The 21437-nt window shown below is 42.1% G+C and overlaps 3 protein-coding genes across 4 annotated transcripts in view; 2 read left to right on the top strand and 1 right to left on the bottom strand.

Moving 5' to 3' along the window:
* rock1 (Rho-associated, coiled-coil containing protein kinase 1) overlaps positions 1–7831 on the top strand; it is a 29052-nt gene extending 21221 nt beyond the window's left edge. Inside the window, exons 20-33 of one of the 2 annotated variants that reach the window (XM_076744896.1) lie at positions 77–261; positions 956–1025; positions 1109–1212; positions 1365–1530; positions 1631–1724; positions 1808–1896; positions 1998–2189; positions 2283–2448; positions 4203–4273; positions 4408–4496; positions 4584–4662; positions 4826–5087; positions 5376–5583; positions 6233–7831. In XM_076744896.1, the coding sequence (XP_076601011.1) occupies positions 77–261; positions 956–1025; positions 1109–1212; positions 1365–1530; positions 1631–1724; positions 1808–1896; positions 1998–2189; positions 2283–2448; positions 4203–4273; positions 4408–4496; positions 4584–4662; positions 4826–5087; positions 5376–5583; positions 6233–6236 (1779 nt within the window). In that variant the 3' untranslated portion in view covers positions 6237–7831. Of the gene's footprint in view, positions 1–76; positions 262–955; positions 1026–1108; positions 1213–1364; positions 1531–1630; positions 1725–1807; positions 1897–1997; positions 2190–2282; positions 2449–4202; positions 4274–4407; positions 4497–4583; positions 4663–4825; positions 5088–5375; positions 5584–5787; positions 5961–6232 lie in introns of those variants that run through there. The other variant, XM_076744895.1, reaches the window with a different exon arrangement.
* A 600-nt stretch (positions 7832–8431) lies between these two features.
* usp14 (ubiquitin specific peptidase 14 (tRNA-guanine transglycosylase)) lies at positions 8432–14719 on the top strand. The gene is made up of 16 exons (XM_076745144.1): positions 8432–8642; positions 9574–9719; positions 9977–10009; positions 10124–10228; positions 10992–11095; positions 11299–11357; positions 11454–11584; positions 11712–11792; positions 11882–11964; positions 12136–12250; positions 12413–12478; positions 12562–12654; positions 12745–12873; positions 13013–13073; positions 13388–13495; positions 13642–14719. The coding sequence occupies exons 1-16, from the start codon at positions 8627–8629 to the stop codon at positions 13785–13787; spliced, it is 1476 nt and encodes a 491-aa protein (XP_076601259.1). The 5' UTR covers positions 8432–8626; the 3' UTR covers positions 13788–14719.
* Positions 14720–14757: 38 nt separating this feature from the next.
* On the bottom strand, positions 14758–20625 carry thoc1 (THO complex 1). The gene is made up of 21 exons (XM_076745143.1): positions 20539–20625; positions 20232–20305; positions 20058–20118; positions 19893–19962; positions 19129–19247; positions 18982–19030; positions 18797–18892; positions 18612–18694; positions 18446–18519; positions 18236–18344; positions 17708–17842; positions 17357–17457; positions 17178–17244; positions 16936–16986; positions 16744–16814; positions 16539–16634; positions 16160–16225; positions 15979–16062; positions 15712–15859; positions 15538–15622; positions 14758–15194 (listed from the first exon to the last, which is right to left on the bottom strand). The coding sequence occupies exons 1-21, from the start codon at positions 20584–20586 to the stop codon at positions 14917–14919; spliced, it is 1965 nt and encodes a 654-aa protein (XP_076601258.1). The 5' UTR covers positions 20587–20625; the 3' UTR covers positions 14758–14916.
* Positions 20626–21437: the final 812 nt, after the last annotated feature.

The following is a 21437-nucleotide window of genomic DNA, read 5'->3' as shown; positions in this document are numbered from 1 at the left end:
GTGGTCCCTCTCACTGTGGTCCCTCTTAAAATTCAGCTATGGCCTCGCATCTGTCACATCTCACCTGTCTCTCCAGGTGAAGAATCTGCGGATACAGGGAGACCAGGAGTCGAGCAAGCGCGTGCTGGCTCAGAGCGATCTGAAGAGCCGCACCCAGGAGGTGGACCGCCTTAGGTGTTCGGAGAAGCAGCTCAAACAGGAGATCAACACAGCACTAGAGAGTAAACGCTCGCTGGAGTTCCAGCTGGCACAGCTGACCAAGTGAGTGGCCCTCCTGCACGAGAAATTGTGCGAATTCAGAATAAATATATATTTACTAAAATCAATGAAGCTGATGAGGAAAAACATTAAATATGTTGTCTTTGCACTGTTTTCAATTGAGTGTATGTCAGAAAGGATTACAAAGATCACATTCTGTTATGTTTTACACAGCGTTCCAACTTCTTTTTTAATTTGGGTTGTAAAAAGAATAAACACTTGTATTATGTTAATTGGGAAAATAAGGAAAATTTGAGGTTACTTGTGCCGGTTAATATTACTGTGAAACTAACTGGCAGCAGCTCCAGCCAGGAGCGCTAATTTTCTGTTATTGCTGCAGTGGCCAGTAATGCTCTTTGGAAGTCAAAGCGTAAATTGCCCCACAATTGCCTGCTATTTTCAAATAAGTGCTATTATTCCAGATTAGAGGGTGACTACGCCAAAGCTGTTCTGCGACAGTGTTTACATCAAAGGATTAGGGTTTACTCTGAGTCCAGCTCCATCCACTCCGTTGCTAATCCTCTGGCTAGTGCTGCAGCCAGTGCTGCTGGATGTGTCGCTGGTTGCATTTTACTGCAGAGGCGGTCTTAGAGGCCGGCTCTGTTTGCCTGGCTGAGTGTTGCAAAGTGCTCAAACTTGTGAATGCAGTAAGCTAAATACCTGGATTTAATCAAGAAATAATGTGATGTGTTAACAGACAATACAGAGGCAATGAGGGACAGATGAGGGAACTTCAGGACCAGCTTGAGGCCGAACAGTATTTTTCTGTAAGTATAAGTCTCAGTTCCTCAGTGTGCTCTTTATTTAGTGTCAAAGTCACTGGTTGAACGATCTGTCTGTCTTCCCTCAGACGCTTTACAAAACTCAGGTCAAGGAACTAAAGGAGGAGATTGAGGAAAGGAACCGGCAGGTACAGGAGGCTCATAAAAAGGTGCAGGAGTTGTGCAGTGAAAGGTAAGAGACTACGTTCTATTCACAGGATTTAACCACCCAAATATATGTTATTTATCAGCTGACTAAACTTATTTTGGTCTGATGATAAAAACAGCTATAAAACTGAAAAGACATGATTATATAACTTGAACTGTGTTTCATCCTGGACAAAGGGACTCCCTGTCCGCCCAGCTGGATCTGACAGTGACCAAGGCCGAATCAGAACAGCTTGCCCGGGCACTTCAAGAGGAGCAGTACTTTGAGCTCAGCCAGGAGAACAAGAAGGCATTGACTAGACATAAGCAGGAGGTTGGGGAAAAGGAGGCTACTATTTCACGGGTGAGCAAAACCTAAATAATCTCCCTCCGCAATGTTTGTTATATTGTACATTTAATTAGACAGAAGTGATAATGTTGATATTGTTGAAACTTCTCTGCAGCTTGAGGAATCCAATAAAACTCTGACCAAAGATGTGGAGAACCTCAGCAAAGAGAAGGCTGAGCTAAATGAGAAGCTTCATACTCAGGACGAAGGTACTGTCCCTTCGTTGACCTCGGTGTCTTTTTGCTGTATTATAATTATGTTGTTACAAAGCTGAGTCTCTCTTTGTTGACAGAGTATGCAGCTCAGAAGGAAGAGATTGCAAATACAATCAAGGCCAACTATGAGAAGGTCCTCAACACAGAGCGCACATTAAAGACTCAGGTAAAGATGCACCTTTTACGTCAGAAGATGTTTGCAAACAGTGGTAAACCAAGTGATGACTGATGCTTTTCAACTGCTTTTCACGTACTTAAATTTATCAGGCGGTGAACAAGCTGGCAGAGATCATGAACCGCAAGGACATGAAGCTGGACCAGAAGAAGAAGGGCAGTACTGCCGACCTGCGGAAGAAAGAGAAGGAAAACCGCAAGCTTCAGCTGGAACTTAACCAGGAGAAGGAGAAGTTTAACCACATGGCCATCAAGTACCAGAAGGAGTTGAGTGAGATGCAGGCGGTAAGTTTCAGAAGTCTGAGGATACTAGAGTCCATTGAAATCAAAGAAGTGCCACTGTTTTTAACTCAAATCTCATGGTTTTTCCCCCACCAGCAACTGGCAGAGGAATGCACATATCGCAACGAGCTGCAAATGCAGCTGGACAGCAAGGAGAGCGACATCGAGCAGCTTCGAGAGAAACTGAACGACCTGCAACAGCGCATGGATAACTCCAGCGTCACCAGCCTGCAGACGGATGAGACGGACAGCAACATCGCAGGTAGGGTCACCACGGGGCCTAACCGGACGCCGCCGCTGCTTTTTCTATGCATAAGAGACGCAAATGCAGGACTCCTCTGCTTGGAAATCACATTCAAGAGTCTCCAAATAGTCTGGGATTTGCAGAAAAAGTGCCGTTTGTGTGCTACTTTTAAGTATGTTACACAACCTGCCGACTCTGTGAGCCATGCTGTTTGCATCTTGTGGCCTTTAGGAAGAAAGTAGAAGAGTTATGTATCAAGTAGGAAAGATGTAAGATTTCTGCAAACCTTGACTTCCCAGGTTTTGGTTAGAATAGCTTGTTTTTGGATAAGGTTCCAAAACAAAAGAAATCCTTTTTATGTCAAGTTTGTTGATCAAACTATGTTTTTAGGCTGGTCAAAGTAATGAGTCAGTGTTAGGAACTTCATGTGTATTTAAGATATAGTATCAGGTGTCTATTGAACAGACTGTGCCCTTGGTTTTAGGTTTACACTGCCGTAGTTAGTGATTGATTGACTAACAGTTGGTCAGAATTCATGACTCTTCTAACACATCTTAATTTAGAATTATGGTCTGTTGTCATGTATGCTGGTTTCTGTGGTTAAACCATTCTCTCTTTATTCCCCTCATGTCCAGCCGGTTCTCCTTGCTCTTCTTATCTTTGTAACTTCTATTCCTTTCCCCCTGTGAGTAACTGAGTGGACGAGCCTCTCTTGCCTGGCCTGTGCCGCAGCTGTCGTGTGTTTTTTTTTTTGTCTTTTTGCCTCTGATTTTCTTCAGTATTATTTTGCCAGGGGTGAGAAAGCCACCTCTGTTGAGGGAGGGGGAACACTTTTGAAAGACGCCTGATGGAGTGGAGAGAAAAATAGCTTTTCAAATTGTCAGAACGGTCTGACCAGCAAACTCTGTGAGACCAAGTTTAACGGGATGTTAAGCAAAGCTGCTGGTACTGTATCTGCTTAATGTCACGTAGTCAGCCCTAACGGTAAAATAACCACATCAGATCAAAGCTTCCAATCATACTAGACTACACCCTGTGTGAGGTTTGCCGCCTCACTCTCAGCACCTTTCAAAACGTGTCTTGAAACTGAAAAAGCTGCTTTTAGATTCATGGCACTGTGTGCTTCAAACACTTGACACTTAACACTCTTTTTGGCCTTTTTTTTTTGTTTCTTTTTTTGTTTTTTGCAGCATGTTCACCCAGAAGTACTGCTCGTTTGGGCACAAAGACCTCCCTCACAGTGTCACATGTAGTAGACAAGCCCCTCTTAGTTCACTGTTCCCATTTAACTTGTGTTGTTTCAGCTGCATGCACTTGAAATTAGAATTTTAAAAGCAAACAATGGTTGTTTCAATGAAAGGAGTGAGTGATCAAGCTAATTGAGAGAAATTAAATACTAATTCCTGCTGCAAAATTCTTATTAAAGAGCTTTTTAAACATAATTGTGAATGATGAAACTGTACATGTTCTATTAACATGCTGTGAGAAGGACTTACCCATATTTAATATTCTCCTCCTGCATGGGAGTGTGCAGCAGCAGCATGGGATATCCAAACTCATCTCTGATCACCAGTGCAGTTACCTTAACGCTGGCAGAACTCCTTGAGGGCTCCGCGTGGTGTTTTGAAACAATTATGATCTTTGTCACTTAACTTTTCATTTTTTTCCCCCCAGTTGAGTTTGGATTTAAACACTGCATGGCCTTTTTTTTCTGCAGTGCGTTTCACTGCGCGGGTTTGTAATTTGTGCTTTGCGTCTGGGCTGCTTTTCAGAATCCAGATTGGAGGGTTGGCTGTCCATTCCTAACCGTGCTAATATCAAGCGATACGGATGGAAGAAGCAGGTATGTCGTGTTTATTTGGCGCTTCCTCTGTACACTTGCATTGTTTTGAAGTCTGTTATGCTTCGCTGAGAATGCTGCCAACCCCTTGAGGGTAATAATCCGCCTTCCTCTCATTGTCCTTTCATTCTTTGCAGTATGTGGTGGTGAGCAGTAAGAAGATTCTGTTCTACAATGATGAGCAGGATAAGGAACAGTCCAGCCCCTCAATGGTACTAGATATCGAGTAAGTGTCATTCCCGTCTGTCCGCAGAGGTCGTGTTGTAAATGTAATCGTGATGTGTAATTGCTAATTTTCTGCCCTCTTGTATAGCAAATTGTTTCATGTGAGACCAGTCACACAAGGAGACGTGTACCGAGCTGAGACGGAAGAGATTCCAAGGATATTCCAGGTTGGAGGCTACTTCCTGTCATACAGATTTCTTGCATATTTGCATTCAGCCTGGACTTCTGATGTCAGAATGTCAAATCTGATCGTGTGAAGCTCTGCTCGGCCTCAGAAAAAGCTTATTTTAGCTCAGATTTGTTTTGACGTGGCCCTCCGTCTGTATTCAGATTCTGTATGCCAACGAGGGAGAGTGCAGGAAGGAGGCGGACATGGAGACGGTCCCTCAGGGCGACAAGACCAACTGTCTCCCACACAAAGGCCACGAGTTCATCCCCACGCTATATCACTTCCCTTCCAACTGTGAGGCCTGCGCCAAGCCTCTGTGGCACGTCTTCAAGCCGCCCCCGGCACTGGAGTGTCGCCGCTGCCACGTCAAGTGCCACAAAGACCACCTCGACAAAAAGGAGGATGTTATTGCTCCTTGCAAAGGTAAAGTGCTGTAATGATGAGCAAACATTGTATTTTTTTAAGGCATTTTTCTCCTTGTAACATTTACAAGCGGATTTGTATTTTATTTTAGTTTTAAACCCTGTGTTGTTTACATCCATGTTAACTAGCTAGCACGCTGAATATTGAAAATACTGGATATGTTTAGGTTTTGGACTGTTGGTTACGCAAGAAAATGTCTTTTTTTTTTTTTGTTTTAGCGGCCATCTTTGAGTCACGTTTGTCAGAATTGATTGTTAATCTGTAAACACCTCGTGCCTTCCTTTACAGTAAACTACGATGTGACCTCTGCCCGGGACATGCTCCTGCTGGCCCTGACCCAAGATGAGCAGAAGAAATGGATCGGCCACCTTGGAAAGAAGATCCCTAAGACCCCACCATCCACATTTTCACGAGCCTCACCTCGCTCCATGTCCACTCGCTCTGGACCAAACCAGTCCTTCCGCAAGAACCCTAAAAGCAATACAGGAAAACTGAGGTAACTCGACAATTTGTGACTGATGCTTTTTAGGCTTTTTAGACGTTTTCTGCTGAGATAATTGCATGACATACAATGAGGCACTCTAATGTTGTTTTGGGCAGTAAGTGTGGGTGTGCTGCAGTCAGAAGTCTCGTTTTTTCCCATCTGGTGGGCTGAAATGTGGTCAGTCGCGTGACCTGCTGTTTGTCTCCTGTGTTGTAGCAGAGCGCAGTCCAGCCTCCAAGCAGCAGACACAACATCCAGCACTTGTTGACAGGAACTTCTTCAGAAAGTGTTGATTTGTTTTTGTTTTTAGACTTCACAGCTTTAAACTTGTCTATTTATTAATTGTGTTTCTAACACGAGACACTTCTGGTTGGTTGGTTGGTTGACTCCTGGGCTCTTTCCAGTTGACACTTGGGTTTTTTTTTTCTAATTGGCACTAATGTGTTTTTGGGGTCAGACACTAACTTATAGACTTACTATGCACCTCCATGTGTAAAGGATTTCTACATTACTTGTCAAACATGATGCAGAGGTGTTAACGGTGTTGCAGTGTCTGTAAACCAGCCTTTCTGTTGTATGTCGACTTAGATTGGGTTACTAACCAAAGTAAGGATATTGTGTCTTTCTTTTACTGGACACCTGTCTCTGTTCTGTCTTTCAGCTAACCGTCTGAACCGTTTGGATTTTTTTCTGGACTCTAAACTTTCTCTCCTTCCTCATCCTCAAAAATGGAGAAACCTGTATTAAATGAAAAATTCATTCAACTGAAAAAATATATCGATGAATAGCCAGCGCTGGAAAATTGCAACACATGTAAGACACAAGGCATCACGGACATTAAGAGGCCTGATACCCCCCCTCCGCCACCTTTCCACGTTCAAGAGATAACCGTCATCCAGCTCGACAAACTTGCAGCTCTCCATCTCCACCAGAAGATGGCGCACTCGTCTTGAACTAAAGTTGGACAGTGGACCGACAGAGGGACTCGTGTCATGGAGACATTCTGTGTTTCATTTTATATGACAGTTACGATGGAAATGGGAAGGTAAAAGGGGGTTTTGCTGGGACTCCTGTAAGTGCGTGTTGAGTTTAAGGTACTGTCACACAGGGATTGCAGATCTGCAGTGAGTGGTTGTGTCTCAGGGGTGGAAAATGAATATCTATTTTGTAATTTCTTCCCCCACCTGACAGATACTCAAGCTAAATGCAAGCATACTTCTGTTTCCAGCTTAAAAAAAAAAAGAGACTGATGCCTTCATCTAATATCTCTGGCCTTTTTGCCTTTATTGTTATCACTCTGCAAGTCACTTATCAGGTTTGGGACAGAGTATCGGGACATGAGTATTAGATGTTTTGCGTATTAAGTGAGGAGCATGCAAGATCATCATTTAAATCTATGCATTATTTTTATTATTATAATTATTTTTATTGCTCCAAGCCATAAGGAAAATTCCACTATAATGGCATATAGGAGTCCTAAAACTTAATTGATTTTTTTTTTTTTTTTTCTGTTTATTTGGTACATTGTCTCTGTATTGTTGTATTGTTTATTTTTTGTAATGTATTGCCTTACATTGATTCATAGATAAATGGTTCAAAAGGAAAACATTAAGTTAACAAATGTAAAACTGCACTGTTTGAATTGTAAATTATTTGTAGAAGACTAAACAGGTGTAGCATTTGGCCCACCTAGTGCCTTAACGTTTGGACATTGATTTTACTGCCATATCTGTTTGTTTTTTTTTTCTTCTTCTCCAAAACAAGACAAATCTTAACTCTTCCATCATTTATTTTTTAAGAAATAGCCACACATTTGTGGTTTTATCAGAACTTCTTTTCTCTGGTTTGAGTATATAAAATATATATATTAGATTACCTCTTTATGGACACATTGCAATAGAGTTAGCGTGTCAAAACAAAGTCCCCAGACTCAGTTCATATCACATGACAAATTTCGGGATGGTGTACCTAAATCGAGCCTACCTGTGTCAACGATTGTCATTGTTAACAATTACAAGTTGTTTCTCTAACACGGTAATGTCCCGTTAATGCAAACCCCCCACAGTGTATATAATGAGAGAGACATAAGGATTATGGAATACCTCCGCAATCTCTTTATTTGTAACTTTTTGTTCAGTTAAAAAAAAAAAAAAGCACTGGAACTATGATCTACTCTTGTCTTGGATAATTTGCATGGTTAATTGCATTGGAGTCCGCACTGATGGATATGTCAATAAACATATCTTTATCATTCATTGTATACTAGTTGTCACTACAGATACTGTCACAGGTTTCATGTTTTTATTATCAGGCTGCACATGGGACCATCCCAAACCTGGATTACCAAAAGCCTCAGGCTTACTTTGCCAGCTGGTTTGTGTTAATTTAATTGAGAATTTGGAACTATGTAGTACAGAAGCACAATAACAGTTGACTTGTTAAGGGCCCTGTGGTATTATTTTCTAGTCTTGAAGCCCTGTCTTAAGAGGTTCCATGTGTCAAAATCTATTTTTAAGACCATTATTTCTTTATGCTTAGATGTTGCATATTCCAAATGAATTGATGTTTAATGAAATTACCGTGGTTATTGTTTATCAAGGTAGTATTTCAGTGTAGAAAAACTGTAAACATACTACACTGCCAATGGGAGGAATGGGGGCCTAGGAGTTGATTATTGCCCAGGGGTTCCTCAGCTGGTTCATCTATCCATCAGTAACAGGGATAGACAGGCTGACATGAGATGTGATGTGGTGGGGAAACTATTAACTCCTCGGAGAGAACAAACCTCAGTATCAACAAGCCTGAGTCACAAATACTGTAATTAATGTGGCAGAATAATTCGTGCAGAGACGCTGGGTGTGTGTAGTCTGCGTGCGTTGCATGCGGCAGGATGGCAAGCAGATGTCAGAGCGCATCGATAAGTTCCCAGCGTGTTGTTGCAGCGTCATTCTGTTTGAATGAAGTTCAGACTGAGAACTAGCCAAGTCTTCATTCGCGCCCCGGTGGATTGAAACAGGAAAAAATAAAGAGTTGAGGAAGTAAAAGGTTGCCAAATATGCCGGTGTTTACAGGTATGATGCTGTTTTAATTCAACACATTCACTGACATCGAGAAAGACAATAAAAACACGAACGCTTACACGTGTTTTTGTGCAATAACGTAAATTGCGTTTAGCATGCTAGTTTAGCTAGCTTTAGCATGATATGCAGTTTGCATGCTAACGGTAGTAGGCTGTCTGTTAGGCTTGTTAGGCCACTGGTGAAGTCATCACAAAAACAATATTTCGAGACAGGGGAACATACGAAAGTGTTACCAGCTTTAACTGTGTTACTGTCTGTTCGTGGAGTTTACAGAATGTGTTTGGTGAAACCGGCTATGCTAACAGTCATCTGACAAACCAGAAAGTAGCTACTGCAGCTAAGTGTTTGCTAGCTACGTTAGCTAAGTAACAGTTGACGTTTAGTGAGGTGGTTTCAGTAGTTCTTTGAAACCACTGTTTATCAGCACAACTTAGCCACTTTAATTGTATTCTTGTTAGTTTAAGCCACGTACTTCTCTAATTTTGCATCAGTGCAAAATTAACAGAATCATGCCTTTTATTAGCATAGGTAGCCTTGCTAACCAAGTTAGCCAAATCATGAGTGTACACTTAATAAGCTTTTGGCTGCAGTTGCGGCTTTTTGGAGACAAACAATGCTTATAGAACACGAGTTTGCCGTTTTAACATCAAAGTAATCTTACACCGGTATCTAAAATGTCTAATCAGTCGTTTTACCTGATTACATTGGAAGCTGTAGCATTATATTCGCTTTCACTTTGTGCATTTATCTCGACAGTTTGGTTGTGGCTGCGTGATACCATGGAGTATTTTATTGTTGCTAACTGGATGCTGTGTCATACATGGCAGCACTTCGACAAAGTTATGGTGCTTACCAACATTCACCCTGGAAAGTTAACGTGTGGGTATGTGCCATTCCTCTGTTTTGTTGTCCTTTTCTTCAGTAAATGTGAAATGGGGCAAAGAGAAGTTTGATGCAGTGGAGCTGAACACTGAGGAACCACCCATGGTTTTCAAGGCTCAGCTCTTTGCCCTGACAGGAGTCCAGCCAGACAGACAGAAGGTCATGGTGAAGGGAGGCACTCTGAAGGTATGAACAGCACTCAAGCATCTGGTTCAGAGATGCATGGGGAAGAGCTACTGTGCTGCAGGTTTTCTTTTGTTAAAGGATTGGGTTGTCAATGCTGTGAAATCCCAGAAAAAGACCTAAACCAGCAATCAGTTGATCATACTAACAAGTGTTGCCTGTCTAGCCAGGCAACAGTACAGCACAGTGCCTGGCGGTTTAAGGGGCCCTATCCTTCATGTGTTTTTAAGAGGCTAACCAATGTTTTATCTCTGTTGTAGGATGATGAGTGGGGCAACATTAAACTGAAAAATGTGAGTATTTAAGCTGTGTTTGGATGTGTATAACAAGCATTTCTTAGTTCACAGAGCTATACTACTCAGTGCATTTTACCAGACAAGTTAGTGAATGTTCTATTCTTCTTGTAGGGAATGACTCTGCTGATGATGGGCTCAGCAGATGCCCTGCCTGAGGAGCCTGCTGTCCGGCCCATGTTTGTGGAGGACATGACTGAGGAGCAGCTGGCCTCAGCGGTGAGTAAGACTGAAAATTACCAGTACGGCGAAAACAAATATGATAATTGCTGTTTTCTGCATTGACATGGTCAATTGATTGTGTTTTCCTCAATGTGTTTACGAAGTAGAGAACATAATAAAGTAGATATACTGTGTCCACCCCTTTTGAAACATCAGCTTCTTAAAATGAGAAGCTGCATCAGATCAGTGTTTGTCTGAAAGAAATGTACCTCAGCAAATTAAGTTACAGTCAGGAAGGTGTCTGTTGTTATCATGAATTTATGCCGAGACTTACAAAGCATTTCAATTGCGGAGGAATTGTGCTCGTGGACTTTAAACGCATATGAACTACAAACTGCTGTGTCACTCGATTCTGTTGATACTGGTTGGGCTGCAGTTTCATGTCAGTGAGGAAATTGTCAATTCTTCATGGCAAAGAGCCCTGTTTTAACAGGAAAGAGAGTGGCTGATTTGATTGACTCTGACAATGCCTGCTCTTCTTTGAAATCCTCCCAAATATAATTATTTCATGCGTTGGGAGGTTCTCACAGCTGGATGACACACTGTAACTGCTGAGCACTCAGGGAAACTCTGGGATGCCGTAATTAAAGATCTAAATTAAAACAAGCCTTTTCAATGGAAACATAATGTGGGGGATAACAGCATGTTTTGTGAACAGTTTCTACAAAGCTGTGGTTAAGAACCAACATCCATCTTATTGGGAGTGGATGAAATGACAGTTAACAATACTGAACACTCATCCCACTCTTGTCATTTTTAGTTGGAGCTGCCTTGTGGGTTGACCAACTTGGGCAACACCTGTTACATGAACGCCACAGTGCAGTGTCTGCGCTCTGTGCCAGAGCTCAAAACTGCCCTCAGAAGGTGGGTTTTCTGCTGTTCTGCTCAGAATAAATTCAGAAGTTTAAGATGCTGAATGTAAATAGATGCTGTGTTTATGTGTCTACGTTGTTGAAATGCATTGCTTGAAAACAGCTTTTTGACTTTCACTTAAAAAGTGTGTTTTTCTCCTCCCTGGTTTTTGCTGTTGTTTCTGTGACTTTGCTGAAATCATCCCCCTCCTTCAGGTATTCAGGTGCCCTGCGATCTTCAGGAGCAAATGCGCCATCACAGTACATCACAGCAGGTATTGGGCACATTCAGTTGTTGTGAGTTCACAGGCATGTGTTAATGACTTACTAATGCATATAAAATAAATATGCATTTATCTTTGTGTTCTCAGCTCTTCGTGACTTGTATGAGACCATGGAGAAGACCTCATCTAGCCTCCCACCCATCATTTTGCTGCAGTTCCTTCATATGGCCTTTCCACAGTTTGCTGAGAAGGGGGACCAGGGACAGTACCTCCAGCAGGTGAGAAGCTCTTCACCACACTGACTGTCTCTGAAATGGACACAGCTGTGCCATCTATGCTGTGTGTGTCATGGACCTACATTTTTTTGACATTGTGTGTTTTGGTTTTTCTCTCTCTCTCTCTCAGGATGCCAACGAATGCTGGCTGCAGATGATGAGGGTGCTTCAGCAAAAGCTGGAGCCACTAGAGCCAGAGACTCCCATGGAGGTAAATCGTTAAATGTTTCTTTTACTTTCATAAGTTAGTCGATGACGAATAACATGTTCCATTTCTGCATTTTGTATTTCAATCTACAGACCGACTCTGAGAGCGGCGCTGCCTCTGCCTCTACGAAGAAGAACTTCATCGACCAGTATTTCGGCGTAGAATTTGAAACTACGTATCCTTGCTGTCTTTGTTGATCACATCTTTCTCCTGTTTATTTCTTTGTTCAGTATGGTTTGACTCTGAAAGCTCAGGTCACAAACAGCGGTGTGTGGTGTCACCGTTGTGTTGAAGTCATACCCAGCTGAGTGACTCTGCTCGGCTTTTCCTCAACTCTCCTGTTCAGAATGAAATGCACAGAGTCCGAGGACGAGGAGCCAATCAAGGGCAAGGAAAGCCAGCTCCAGCTCAGTTGCTTCATCAACCAAGAAGTCAAGTACCTTGCAACAGGACTGAGGCTGGTATGTAAACGCAGCTGAGTAAATGCATTGAAAACTGTCACTGTCTGGATATTTAAAACTGTACATGGAGGTTTAATGTTTGTCCAGGTTTAGCCAGAGGTAAAGCAACGCATACAACATACCTACGTCAAATTCATGTTTCTGCCTGTTTTCTCTCTCCAGAGACTGCAGGAAGAAATCACAAAAATGTCTACATCCTTGGAAAGAAATGCCCTGTATATAAAATCTGTAAGTAAGAAGTCTGCTGCTGTTTTTGTAGACGTGAGATTAAAATGTATTTACCCTCTGAAATCATCCTCTTAACCCTCTAGTCAAAACTGAGCCGTCTGCCTGCCTACTTGACTGTTCAAATGGTCCGATTTTTCTACAAAGAGAAGGAGTCCGTCAATGCAAAAGTCCTTAAGGTTTGTCCTCAGTAATCTCTCATTTATAACAGGGCTCTCTCTAATTGCTTGTTTACTTCTAGGTCTAACATATTGTCTGTTGTTTTGAAGGATGTCAAGTTCCCGCTCATGCTGGACGTCTATGAGCTGTGCACCGCAGAGCTCCAGGAGAAAATGCTGCCAATCAGGTCAAAGTTTAAGGAGGTCGAGGACAAGAAGCTAGAGAAACAGCAGCAAAAGGTGAGGCTGATTTAGAGCCTTTTTATTTTTATTGCCTTCCTACCATTCAAGCCTACATTAGAAGCAGGAAAGCTCCCACTTTGACCATAAATAATCCTGCGCAGCGTCTCACAATGCTCTCCTTTTTTTGTCGCGTCAGTTGGTGAAGAAGCCAGAGGCAGCGAAAGAAGTGAAATATGAGCCTTTTTCATTCTCTGATGGTATGTTGGGACATGACACTGACACCCTCTGTACACTTTTTAATGCGGGAATCTACACGAAAAAAAAACACTGCAAAAAAACATGTCACTGTCACCATTTTTCATGTAATGTATTTCATCCAGCCGTGAATCTATTATTGAAAAGGCTGATAGTATTGCATGTTTCACTTACACTTAGCAAAGGTCACAATTGAATGTGAAGCAATCCCAAGCACTGCACTGCAGGGTAATGGCATATGAGAGTGGCTTTCCCCATTTCAGTCAGTTAGAAGCCAACATGAGGGAACTGTAACACACTGCTGTTTCTCTTGCAGACATTGGTTCCAACAACAGTGGCTACTACGACCTGCAGGCTGTGCTGACACACCAAGGCCGCTCCAGCTCATCAGGACACTACGTGGGATGGGTCAAGAGGAAAGAAGGTAAGCACAGTTTCACACCGCACTGTGTTCAGCACGTATGTGTCAGTCACGAATGATAAAAGCCGACAGGAGCTTCATGCTCGGTGTGCGCAGATGTTCAGGAACTGAATGTTTCCTCTTCCTGCTGTGGTCTCTGCCTCCGTTAGATGAGTGGGTCAAGTTTGATGATGACAAAGTGAGTGTGGTGTCTCCAGAGGATATCTTGCGACTGTCCGGTGGCGGAGACTGGCATATAGCATACGTTCTACTGTACGGTCCCCGGCGGCTGGAAATACTTGAAGAGGAACAGTAACTGTGGAAGATTGCCTAGAAGACAAAGACAACATCCAACATACATACAAATTGCCATTTCCAAGCACTGTCTGCATGGATGTGCAGTAAAACTGGTGTCTTTAAAGATTTGATGACCTTAATTTTTTTTTGTTTGTTTGTTTTTGTAACCGACTCGGATGCTTGTAAAACAAATTCTGTCAAACGGTGTTAAATATTCAACCATAGTGGGCTTTGAAAGTGGAGATATGACGAGCGGCAATCTCTGGACTGGATCCTTGAAAGAGGTTTTTAAGTCTAGCTCTGCAGTTTCATTAAATGTTTTATACACATTGTATATTTTTTAAAGCCTTTGATAAGGTGCTCATATCATAAAAGCAAAATATTTCTCTTTAGTCATTTAATCGACTTATACAAACATGCCTAGCCAAGCTGTTGTCCTCGACATTCTGGCTTGTATCTTCTCAGATGTATCATGGAGATTTTCACGCAACACTGTAAAGACTTGCCCTTGTTCACCTGTTGGCCCGCTGGGAAATTTGGGTTCAATCTCAGGTCTTTTCTTAAGTGCTTGGCTCGCATCATCTCCTGGAATTGTTCTCGAACGCATTGACAGATGAGGTTCTTACTGCCAAATCTTCACTAATGCTTTTTTGGGGGAAGCGTGTGGGGAACCAGTTCAGAACAGGTTGCCCTTGTGGTGAACTGTGTGCAGTTAAATAAAGACTTGAGATTCAACTGTGATGGTTTACTCGACAAGCCTTGAACATTGTTCTCGCCGACACTGATTTCAGACATCTGTACGGTTTAAAAATGCTACGCTTCACTTTGTTTCTCCTTGCAGGTTTCCTGATCACTCTGCCACAATGTGTAAGACCTAACCATCACCACTCTGTAATAAGTTATTGACGGATCGCTTTTCATAGGTGGTGAAAATAAACTGTTATACCAAAATGTGAGGTTCTTTTAATTGAATGGTCTTACAAGAGGTTTATTAGGAAAAAACATTTATTGGTTTTCTACAGTGAAAAAACTTGTGTCAACCTACACTACATACAAAAATTTTAGTCTCCATTTGTTTTTGGTATGAAAAAAGGATGCTGCAACAATGTAATGGCGGTACGGGTTATGTAAGTAAAGAGTAATCTACTTCACGCCTCATTGAGGCCGTCTGCAATCTGTGAGAATCCTGCAGCATTGAGAGCTGTGACCAGGTTGTCCACCGTCGCTTGTGTTCCCTCTCTGTCCTGCCAGGCGACGAGCAGCAGTTTGGCCTGCATGTCAACATCTTCACTGTCTGTTTCGATCTCCCGCAGCTCTGCCGCCTTCATCTCCAAATGTGTAGCCAGCGTCTTCCACTTTGCGCCCAGTTTGGCTGCTATGTCATCCATCTGCTGGTTCGTCACCATCTTGCTCTGTATGCTCGGACCTGGAAGGACAGACACAATAGGGAGGATAAAAATAGACTCTTGATCTAAAAAGGATGGACATGAGCGGATACGTGGAGGATGACGTGATATAATCTGCAAAACCAGCACGTAAAAAATACAGAGGTCAAGCTGAGGGAAGGATAAATCAGGATATGTTGAGAAGAGAGATAATTGATAAAAGTTGGGGTGAAAATAAATGCTCATATATTCATAGAGAAAAGTATGAATTCAAGATATCTCCTCAACATACGTACCTGTGTCAAAAACATGAATATGAAAGAAAACTAGTTAATACTGGTCTAAACGAGGTGTCGCGTTGAATACATGACCATTCAAACTCACTGTCGTTGCTGTCTTTGAGAAGATTGTCTCCGTTATCGTCGTCATCCTCTTCTCCTGTCTTGATCTCTTCAGAGGGAATGTCCTTCTGCATGTGTCGGATGAAAATTGAAGATGTCAGTGTTTGCAGAAAGCTTTTGTGACCATCATGCACAAGGAAAAAAAAAAAATCCTCACCGGCAGCTCTTTGGCTAGCTTGCTAACCATGCTGTCGAGGTAGTCTGCCAGGCTCTTGAACTTCTGGTTCGTTGGCTGAAAGAAGTGTGGACTTCTCCTGGACAGCAGCCTCAGAGCGCGCCAGCCGTAGTTTGGGTTCCGCACAACCCTGTGTTGGTTTGCAGGAAGAATCAAAGAAGTTACACAAACACACACACACACAGGAAACTGGGAATGAAGCCAGTGATGCTCTTTTGGGTAAAAGCTTTTTGGGACTTGCAAACTTACTTGTACTCGTCCTCCACCATGTTAGCAGGGTCGGCCTGCTCAATGGCCTCCGCAAAGAATTCGTCCAGTGATGGCATGAACTCCCTGGATGAAACACATCCGATATGAAAAAATTAAAAATCTGATGTATATGAACCAGACAAATCAGTATATAAAGTGTGTAGTTTTGTGACCCACTGACCTGCTGTCTGACTTGCAGGCCTCCATGTTGTCATGGTTCAGATTCCACAGTCGAGTCAACTCATCACTAACAAAAACACACACAAGAGCTTTATTTATGGAAGTAAACGCAACAGTAAGAGATTTCCACAGTATGATAACCGTCTCAGAAAACAATGGTAGACATATGATCACATTCAATACCGTAGACAAACAAATGCACACCGTTTTTTGCATTTTTCGCAGCCTGGTTCTCCGACATGCTTAGAAGAGGATGGTTGAGGGGTCTTGCAATCTGCAACCTCACCACTAGATGCCACTAAATCCTACGCACTGGTCCTTTAATATCAAAGAAAAAAAACACTCCCTAAGCTACCAAGCAGCTGGATTAGAGCACATACTTTCCCATGAAAATCTTGCGGTCTGGCCCTTTTCCAAGGAAGTCTTCTGGAGCTTGTCTCTTCCTGGTGGGTCTTTTGGGTTTGTCATCTACTGTCCTGTAAAAAGAGGAAACAAGCTGTCAATTAGTCATACTGGCTCACGCTCACACACCACATGGTTTTAATACAAAAACGGACAGATCAATCAAATAATTAACTTTTGTACCTTTCTTTCACGAAGCTCGGGCATCCCTCATTTTTCCAGCCATTCCAGTTCTCCTCTGTGTTGAGGATATGCTGTCAAACGTGAGAAACATTTCTAGCGTCACTAATGTTCGGGGACGCTTGATAGAAGGTGAGTGAGCGCAGATGGGCCTCATTTAATATTTAATAACAGTATTCCCAAAGCACGTCTTACCTCAACCATGGTGGCAAACTTGTCTCCATCAGGAGGGATCTCTCTCAGCAGCTAAGAGAACATTTCCAAATGAATACAGGTCAATAAAACGCCTAGAAAAATGAAGACTGTCCAAATGACATTTATCTTAGAACTCAAAACAAATCGTCATTGGCTTATCTTAACAGAAAACAGGTAAGATCATGGAAAGACAGTGAGGCACACTTCTTTATTATTATTTATCATTGTGACTTAGGACTGACCTGATAGACCAGTTTAGTCGTCTCTTCAATCCACGTAGTCTGATCATCATTCAGAACACAGTTGGAGCTGTACGGGGACAAAGAAATACAAAACATGAACCCACCAACAAATGATAACTCATCAACCCAAATAAAGTGTGTCCGCTGTCCTACGAGGTCCGAGCAGAGACGTGCGTCACCTTTTGAACTTGACCTGACCCTTCAGGTACTGGAAGAGGATGAGGTACTGCAGGAGAATGTGCCGCCGGAAGTTGCTGTCGCTGAGCTGCAAGTCCATGAGCTGGAGATGAAGATAAGAGAAGAGGAAATTAGGTCATGTGCCTCCCATATCTTTGGAGGGTTATCATTCTTTACTAGCATAAATACAAATAAACACATTCAACGTAGATTCCATTTATGAAATACATTTAAGAACATAAAAACTGTGTGGTACAGTCAAACTCTTATCTACATTATATTACTAAATGAGACTTCTATGCCAGCTCATCCAGCCTTTACAAAGTCTCAAAGCTGGATAAAGGTTTTCTCACCTTCTCACTTGTTAGAAACTTGGCAAAGTAAACATGCTCTCCTCCAGATGCTCTCAGCTCCTCTAGCTTCCTCTTAGAGGCCTGCATGTCATCCAACTTGTAGCTCTTGAACACTGCCAAGGTCTCATCTGAGAACTGTGCTCAACAAAAAGAAATTCACGTCAGCAGGGAGTCATTATGTAGCATCAGTCCCAATGCCAAAAAAAAAAAAAAGTTGGGATGCTGGTACTGGGTATGAAAGGGGCATCCTGGAAAGGCTCAGCCGTTCAGAAGCGAGGATGGAGCGAGGTTCACCACTTTGTGAACACATGATTGTATAACAGATATTACTACATGAGCTCAGGAACACTTCATAAAGCTGTTATCAGTAAACATAGTTTGTTTGCAAATGATTGAAATCTGTTTTTATTTAAGTTTTACATTGCGTCCAAACTGAATCAGGGTTGCCCTTTGGTGTTTGTGATGATGTGACAAATGGAGAGCAGTAGAGAAAAAAAATCCCCATGGTTTTGTGATCGGGTGCGTTACCTTCAGGAAAGTCATCCAAGAGAATTTATCGTAACACTGCACAGGGTTCCTGAAGTAGTCCTGCAGCGTCCAGAACTTTCTGTACAAGTTGTAGTCAATTGGGATGGAACTGAAAGTAAAGTTTGACTCAGTTTACACAATCTTAAAAACAGCTGTGTCACGTAAATCAAGAACACGTGGACAAACTTTACTGAGAACACCTTCACATACCATGGTGCAGGAGCCTCATCCTCTCCCATTTCCCCTTCCTCCACCTCCATACCATCCTCCTTCTCTTCTGTTTGCTATTAACATGAAACCATAAAATAACATTTAACTCAAGGTTTCAGATTAAATGTACAAATCTCACAGTCATCATCAGATGTGGACACTTCACCTTCTGGCCGAGAGTGCTTTCTTGTTCATTTCTGTTGAACACTGTAATATTGTCCAGGTTAAACTGGCTCTGTAGATTGAGACCTGGAATAAACGCACACAGCAGTACATAAAAAAATGAAATCGGACGGGGTCGGAATTGATTTCGTCTTATTCGTTCAAAGATAACACAAACGCTGCTCCTACCTGATTTTTCAGACAGAGGGAAGAGACGTGCCAGGAAAAGCTGGATTCGCCCACAGAATACGGTATTCTGAGATTTGGACAGCCTCCTTAAAAGATCTACACAGATTGAGGGGAGGGTTACAAACAGCTATCCCATTTAAACATAAAAGGTTTCGTTCTTCAACAACAAGGAAATATCATCTCACCATTACACATCCTCAACAAGTAGTTCTTCCCGGCAGTGTAAAAAGAGTTCTGAGAAAACAGACAGTGCAAACACAATGATCACATGATCGATATCATGGTGGAGAAACACTTCAACTGCTTTTACTGAGAGGCTCCAGCTTACTAACCGATTTCCAGGTGGAAACATTCTCCTCGACAAAAGAGAATATTTTGTCACACTGGTCGAGAGGGAGGCAGTCCAGCACATCTCCCAGCAGAATGAAAGGAGTCGTAGCAGAACAGATACCTACACGAAGAGCAAGACAAGACAGCAAAAGCTTGATCAGCTAAAGTGTCAAGCTTTGAGTGAGCTGAGCAAGATTTCTCCAAGCTTTCCTCCACATAAACAGTTAAGTAAACACTTTGCAAATACTTAATCAGAAATGTTTTTCCCTAAACCTGGGGCTGAGCTGAACACCCATTAGTACAGGGTGGTCTGTCTGATAGTGGTTTTAACTGACCTGTGAGCAGTTTATATACAGTCCACCTGGGCTTCAGGGGACATGGACTAGTAACAGAAGCCCTGGTCAGAACTGAATTTATGACACATAAAGGGCCTCATTGATAAATGTGAAGAGGATAAAATTTAAGCTTAACCTCATGTTGGTCATGTGGGTATAGCTTGTGTATATACAGCTTCTTATGTCTCAGTTCTGTTTTAGTGTAAAGCATATTTTATCTTTTCTATCATTTCAGAAGACCATCATACAGTTCAGATAATCATCATACAGCACGTGTGTGTCTTTCTTGTGTACAAGAAGGTAAACAGCTGGAAGTTTACTATAACCAGATTAATACAGATCATATGTAGTGTCACGTAATCCCATTTGAGATGGCCAATTTGAATGTACTCCATTCATTATTATGATTTCTGCAAATTGGTGTAACATACCTTCTGTAACGGCATCAATACTCAGATAGATAAGAGACAAGTAGTCATCACAGCTCGCCTTCTGTTCAACCTGGAGACCAAAACGCACCAATTTCAGGTTTTCACGTACAGCAAGGTTATTTTGAAGAGGTTTGATTTCCAGTTGATGAGCGCTAATTTACTTACTATCTGATCTCCAAGAACACCCCTCAGCGCCTGGTCAAGGGTGGTCTTCTTCTCTGACTCACTGAAACAGACGAAACACATACGTGAACAGATGTTTCATGATTGGCTAAACTAACGTTACTGATAGGCATATTACTTGTTCACAGGCTAAGCTAACATTAGCTTGTTACTTACTTCCCAGGCATCTGGTTGAAAACACTGACCAACTGCTTGCCGGTTTTACAAGCAAGGGCATGTTTGGCGGACGTCTGCGGGTGTGTGAGAGGGACGGAGAGAACATTTATGAGAGAAAATGCATCGTTAAGATAGCGTTTTTGTTAGCTTTGCTAGCATTTGCTACCTGCCATGGGAACACTAAAAGAACAAGAACGATCAGTAACTTGCAGTAACAAGCCCGTTACTTAGCTACGACTTTAATCACGACACACGGTGCACTAAAACACGCGCTTTGATAAAGAAAAGCAATTCTGCGAGTTCTCACCGCAAATTTGTCTTTAGCGTCGACAAAATTAAATAAGGACGGCGACATCTTTACGCTGTAGCAACCGGAAGTGCCGCTAAACTTCTTCCGGTTTCTTTGGCTGTGTGGAGGGGTGCGCGTGGAGGAGGTCTCTAATCCAGAATATTCTATTTATCGCACTAATACTGTATAAATAACAAGATAAAAGTATATCAATCTACTTTTATATTGTATATTTATACCTTTTATATTGTATAATATGCATGTTGTCAATTTTTTGCTTTATTTCTTTTATTCCATTTTGTTTAATATCACAGCTCAGGTGTAACTTTAAACAGTGCAAATATTAGACGAGACACGTGCATGAATTTGCTCAGAAACTAGATTATATTTAATTGTCATTTTTATATTCATATATATACATATAAGACAGACCAAATACAGATGGGTTGATGCCACCTATCTTTAATTTTTTTATATGAGGAGGAACATATTTCTCCATGTAAAATCTAAAATGTCTGAGACTATTATACCTCAGTGTGCAGGGAAGATACTGAGTGATATTGGGGACTCATTTCTCTCTGTCTGAAAGGTCTTTGGAAAGCTATGATTCATTCTCATATTAGGATGGGAGACGTTAGTCTGACTTTAATTTGTTAGTTATTGATGTAACTGCATTGTGACCTTTAGGGTGACAGTTGACATCCAATTTAGTCCACAGGGCGGCAGTGTTGCACGCTATTTTTGCCCCCTATAGCCGAAGCTGTCAGATCATACACAGCTCTGTTTGCACACATAACATCCTAAGTGGTGGCTGTGTGTGCGTGTGTGTACACACATATGAGCTGCCTGAGTCATCCGATCATCCAATCAGAGTCATGCTAGAGAGACTGGTTTGACTGTTGATCACCTTGAGTTTG

The sequence above is a fragment of the Chaetodon auriga genome, chromosome 12 (assembly GCF_051107435.1).
Source record: "Chaetodon auriga isolate fChaAug3 chromosome 12, fChaAug3.hap1, whole genome shotgun sequence".
In the NCBI taxonomy this organism is placed as follows: domain Eukaryota; kingdom Metazoa; phylum Chordata; class Actinopteri; order Chaetodontiformes; family Chaetodontidae; genus Chaetodon; species Chaetodon auriga.
The sequence above is the reverse complement of the archived record's forward strand: the minus strand, read 5'-3'. Positions and strand labels throughout refer to the sequence as shown.

Excerpts from the sequence above, each read along its gene's own strand:
- usp14 (XM_076745144.1), top strand. Across the intron at positions 12,251-12,412 it reads TTGCAACAGGACTGAGGCTG|AGACTGCAGGAAGAAATCAC; the intron begins GTATGTAAACGC and ends TTCTCTCTCCAG. Across the intron at positions 13,496-13,641 it reads ATGGGTCAAGAGGAAAGAAG|ATGAGTGGGTCAAGTTTGAT; the intron begins GTAAGCACAGTT and ends TGCCTCCGTTAG.
- thoc1 (XM_076745143.1), bottom strand. The coding sequence starts at position 20,586 with ATGTCGCCGTCCTTATTTAATTTTGTCGACGCTAAAGACAAATTTGCG. Across the intron at positions 18,893-18,981 it reads CTTGTTGAGGATGTGTAATG|ATCTTTTAAGGAGGCTGTCC; the intron begins GTGAGATGATAT and ends CAATCTGTGTAG. Across the intron at positions 18,695-18,796 it reads CCCTCTGTCTGAAAAATCAG|GTCTCAATCTACAGAGCCAG; the intron begins GTAGGAGCAGCG and ends CGTTTATTCCAG.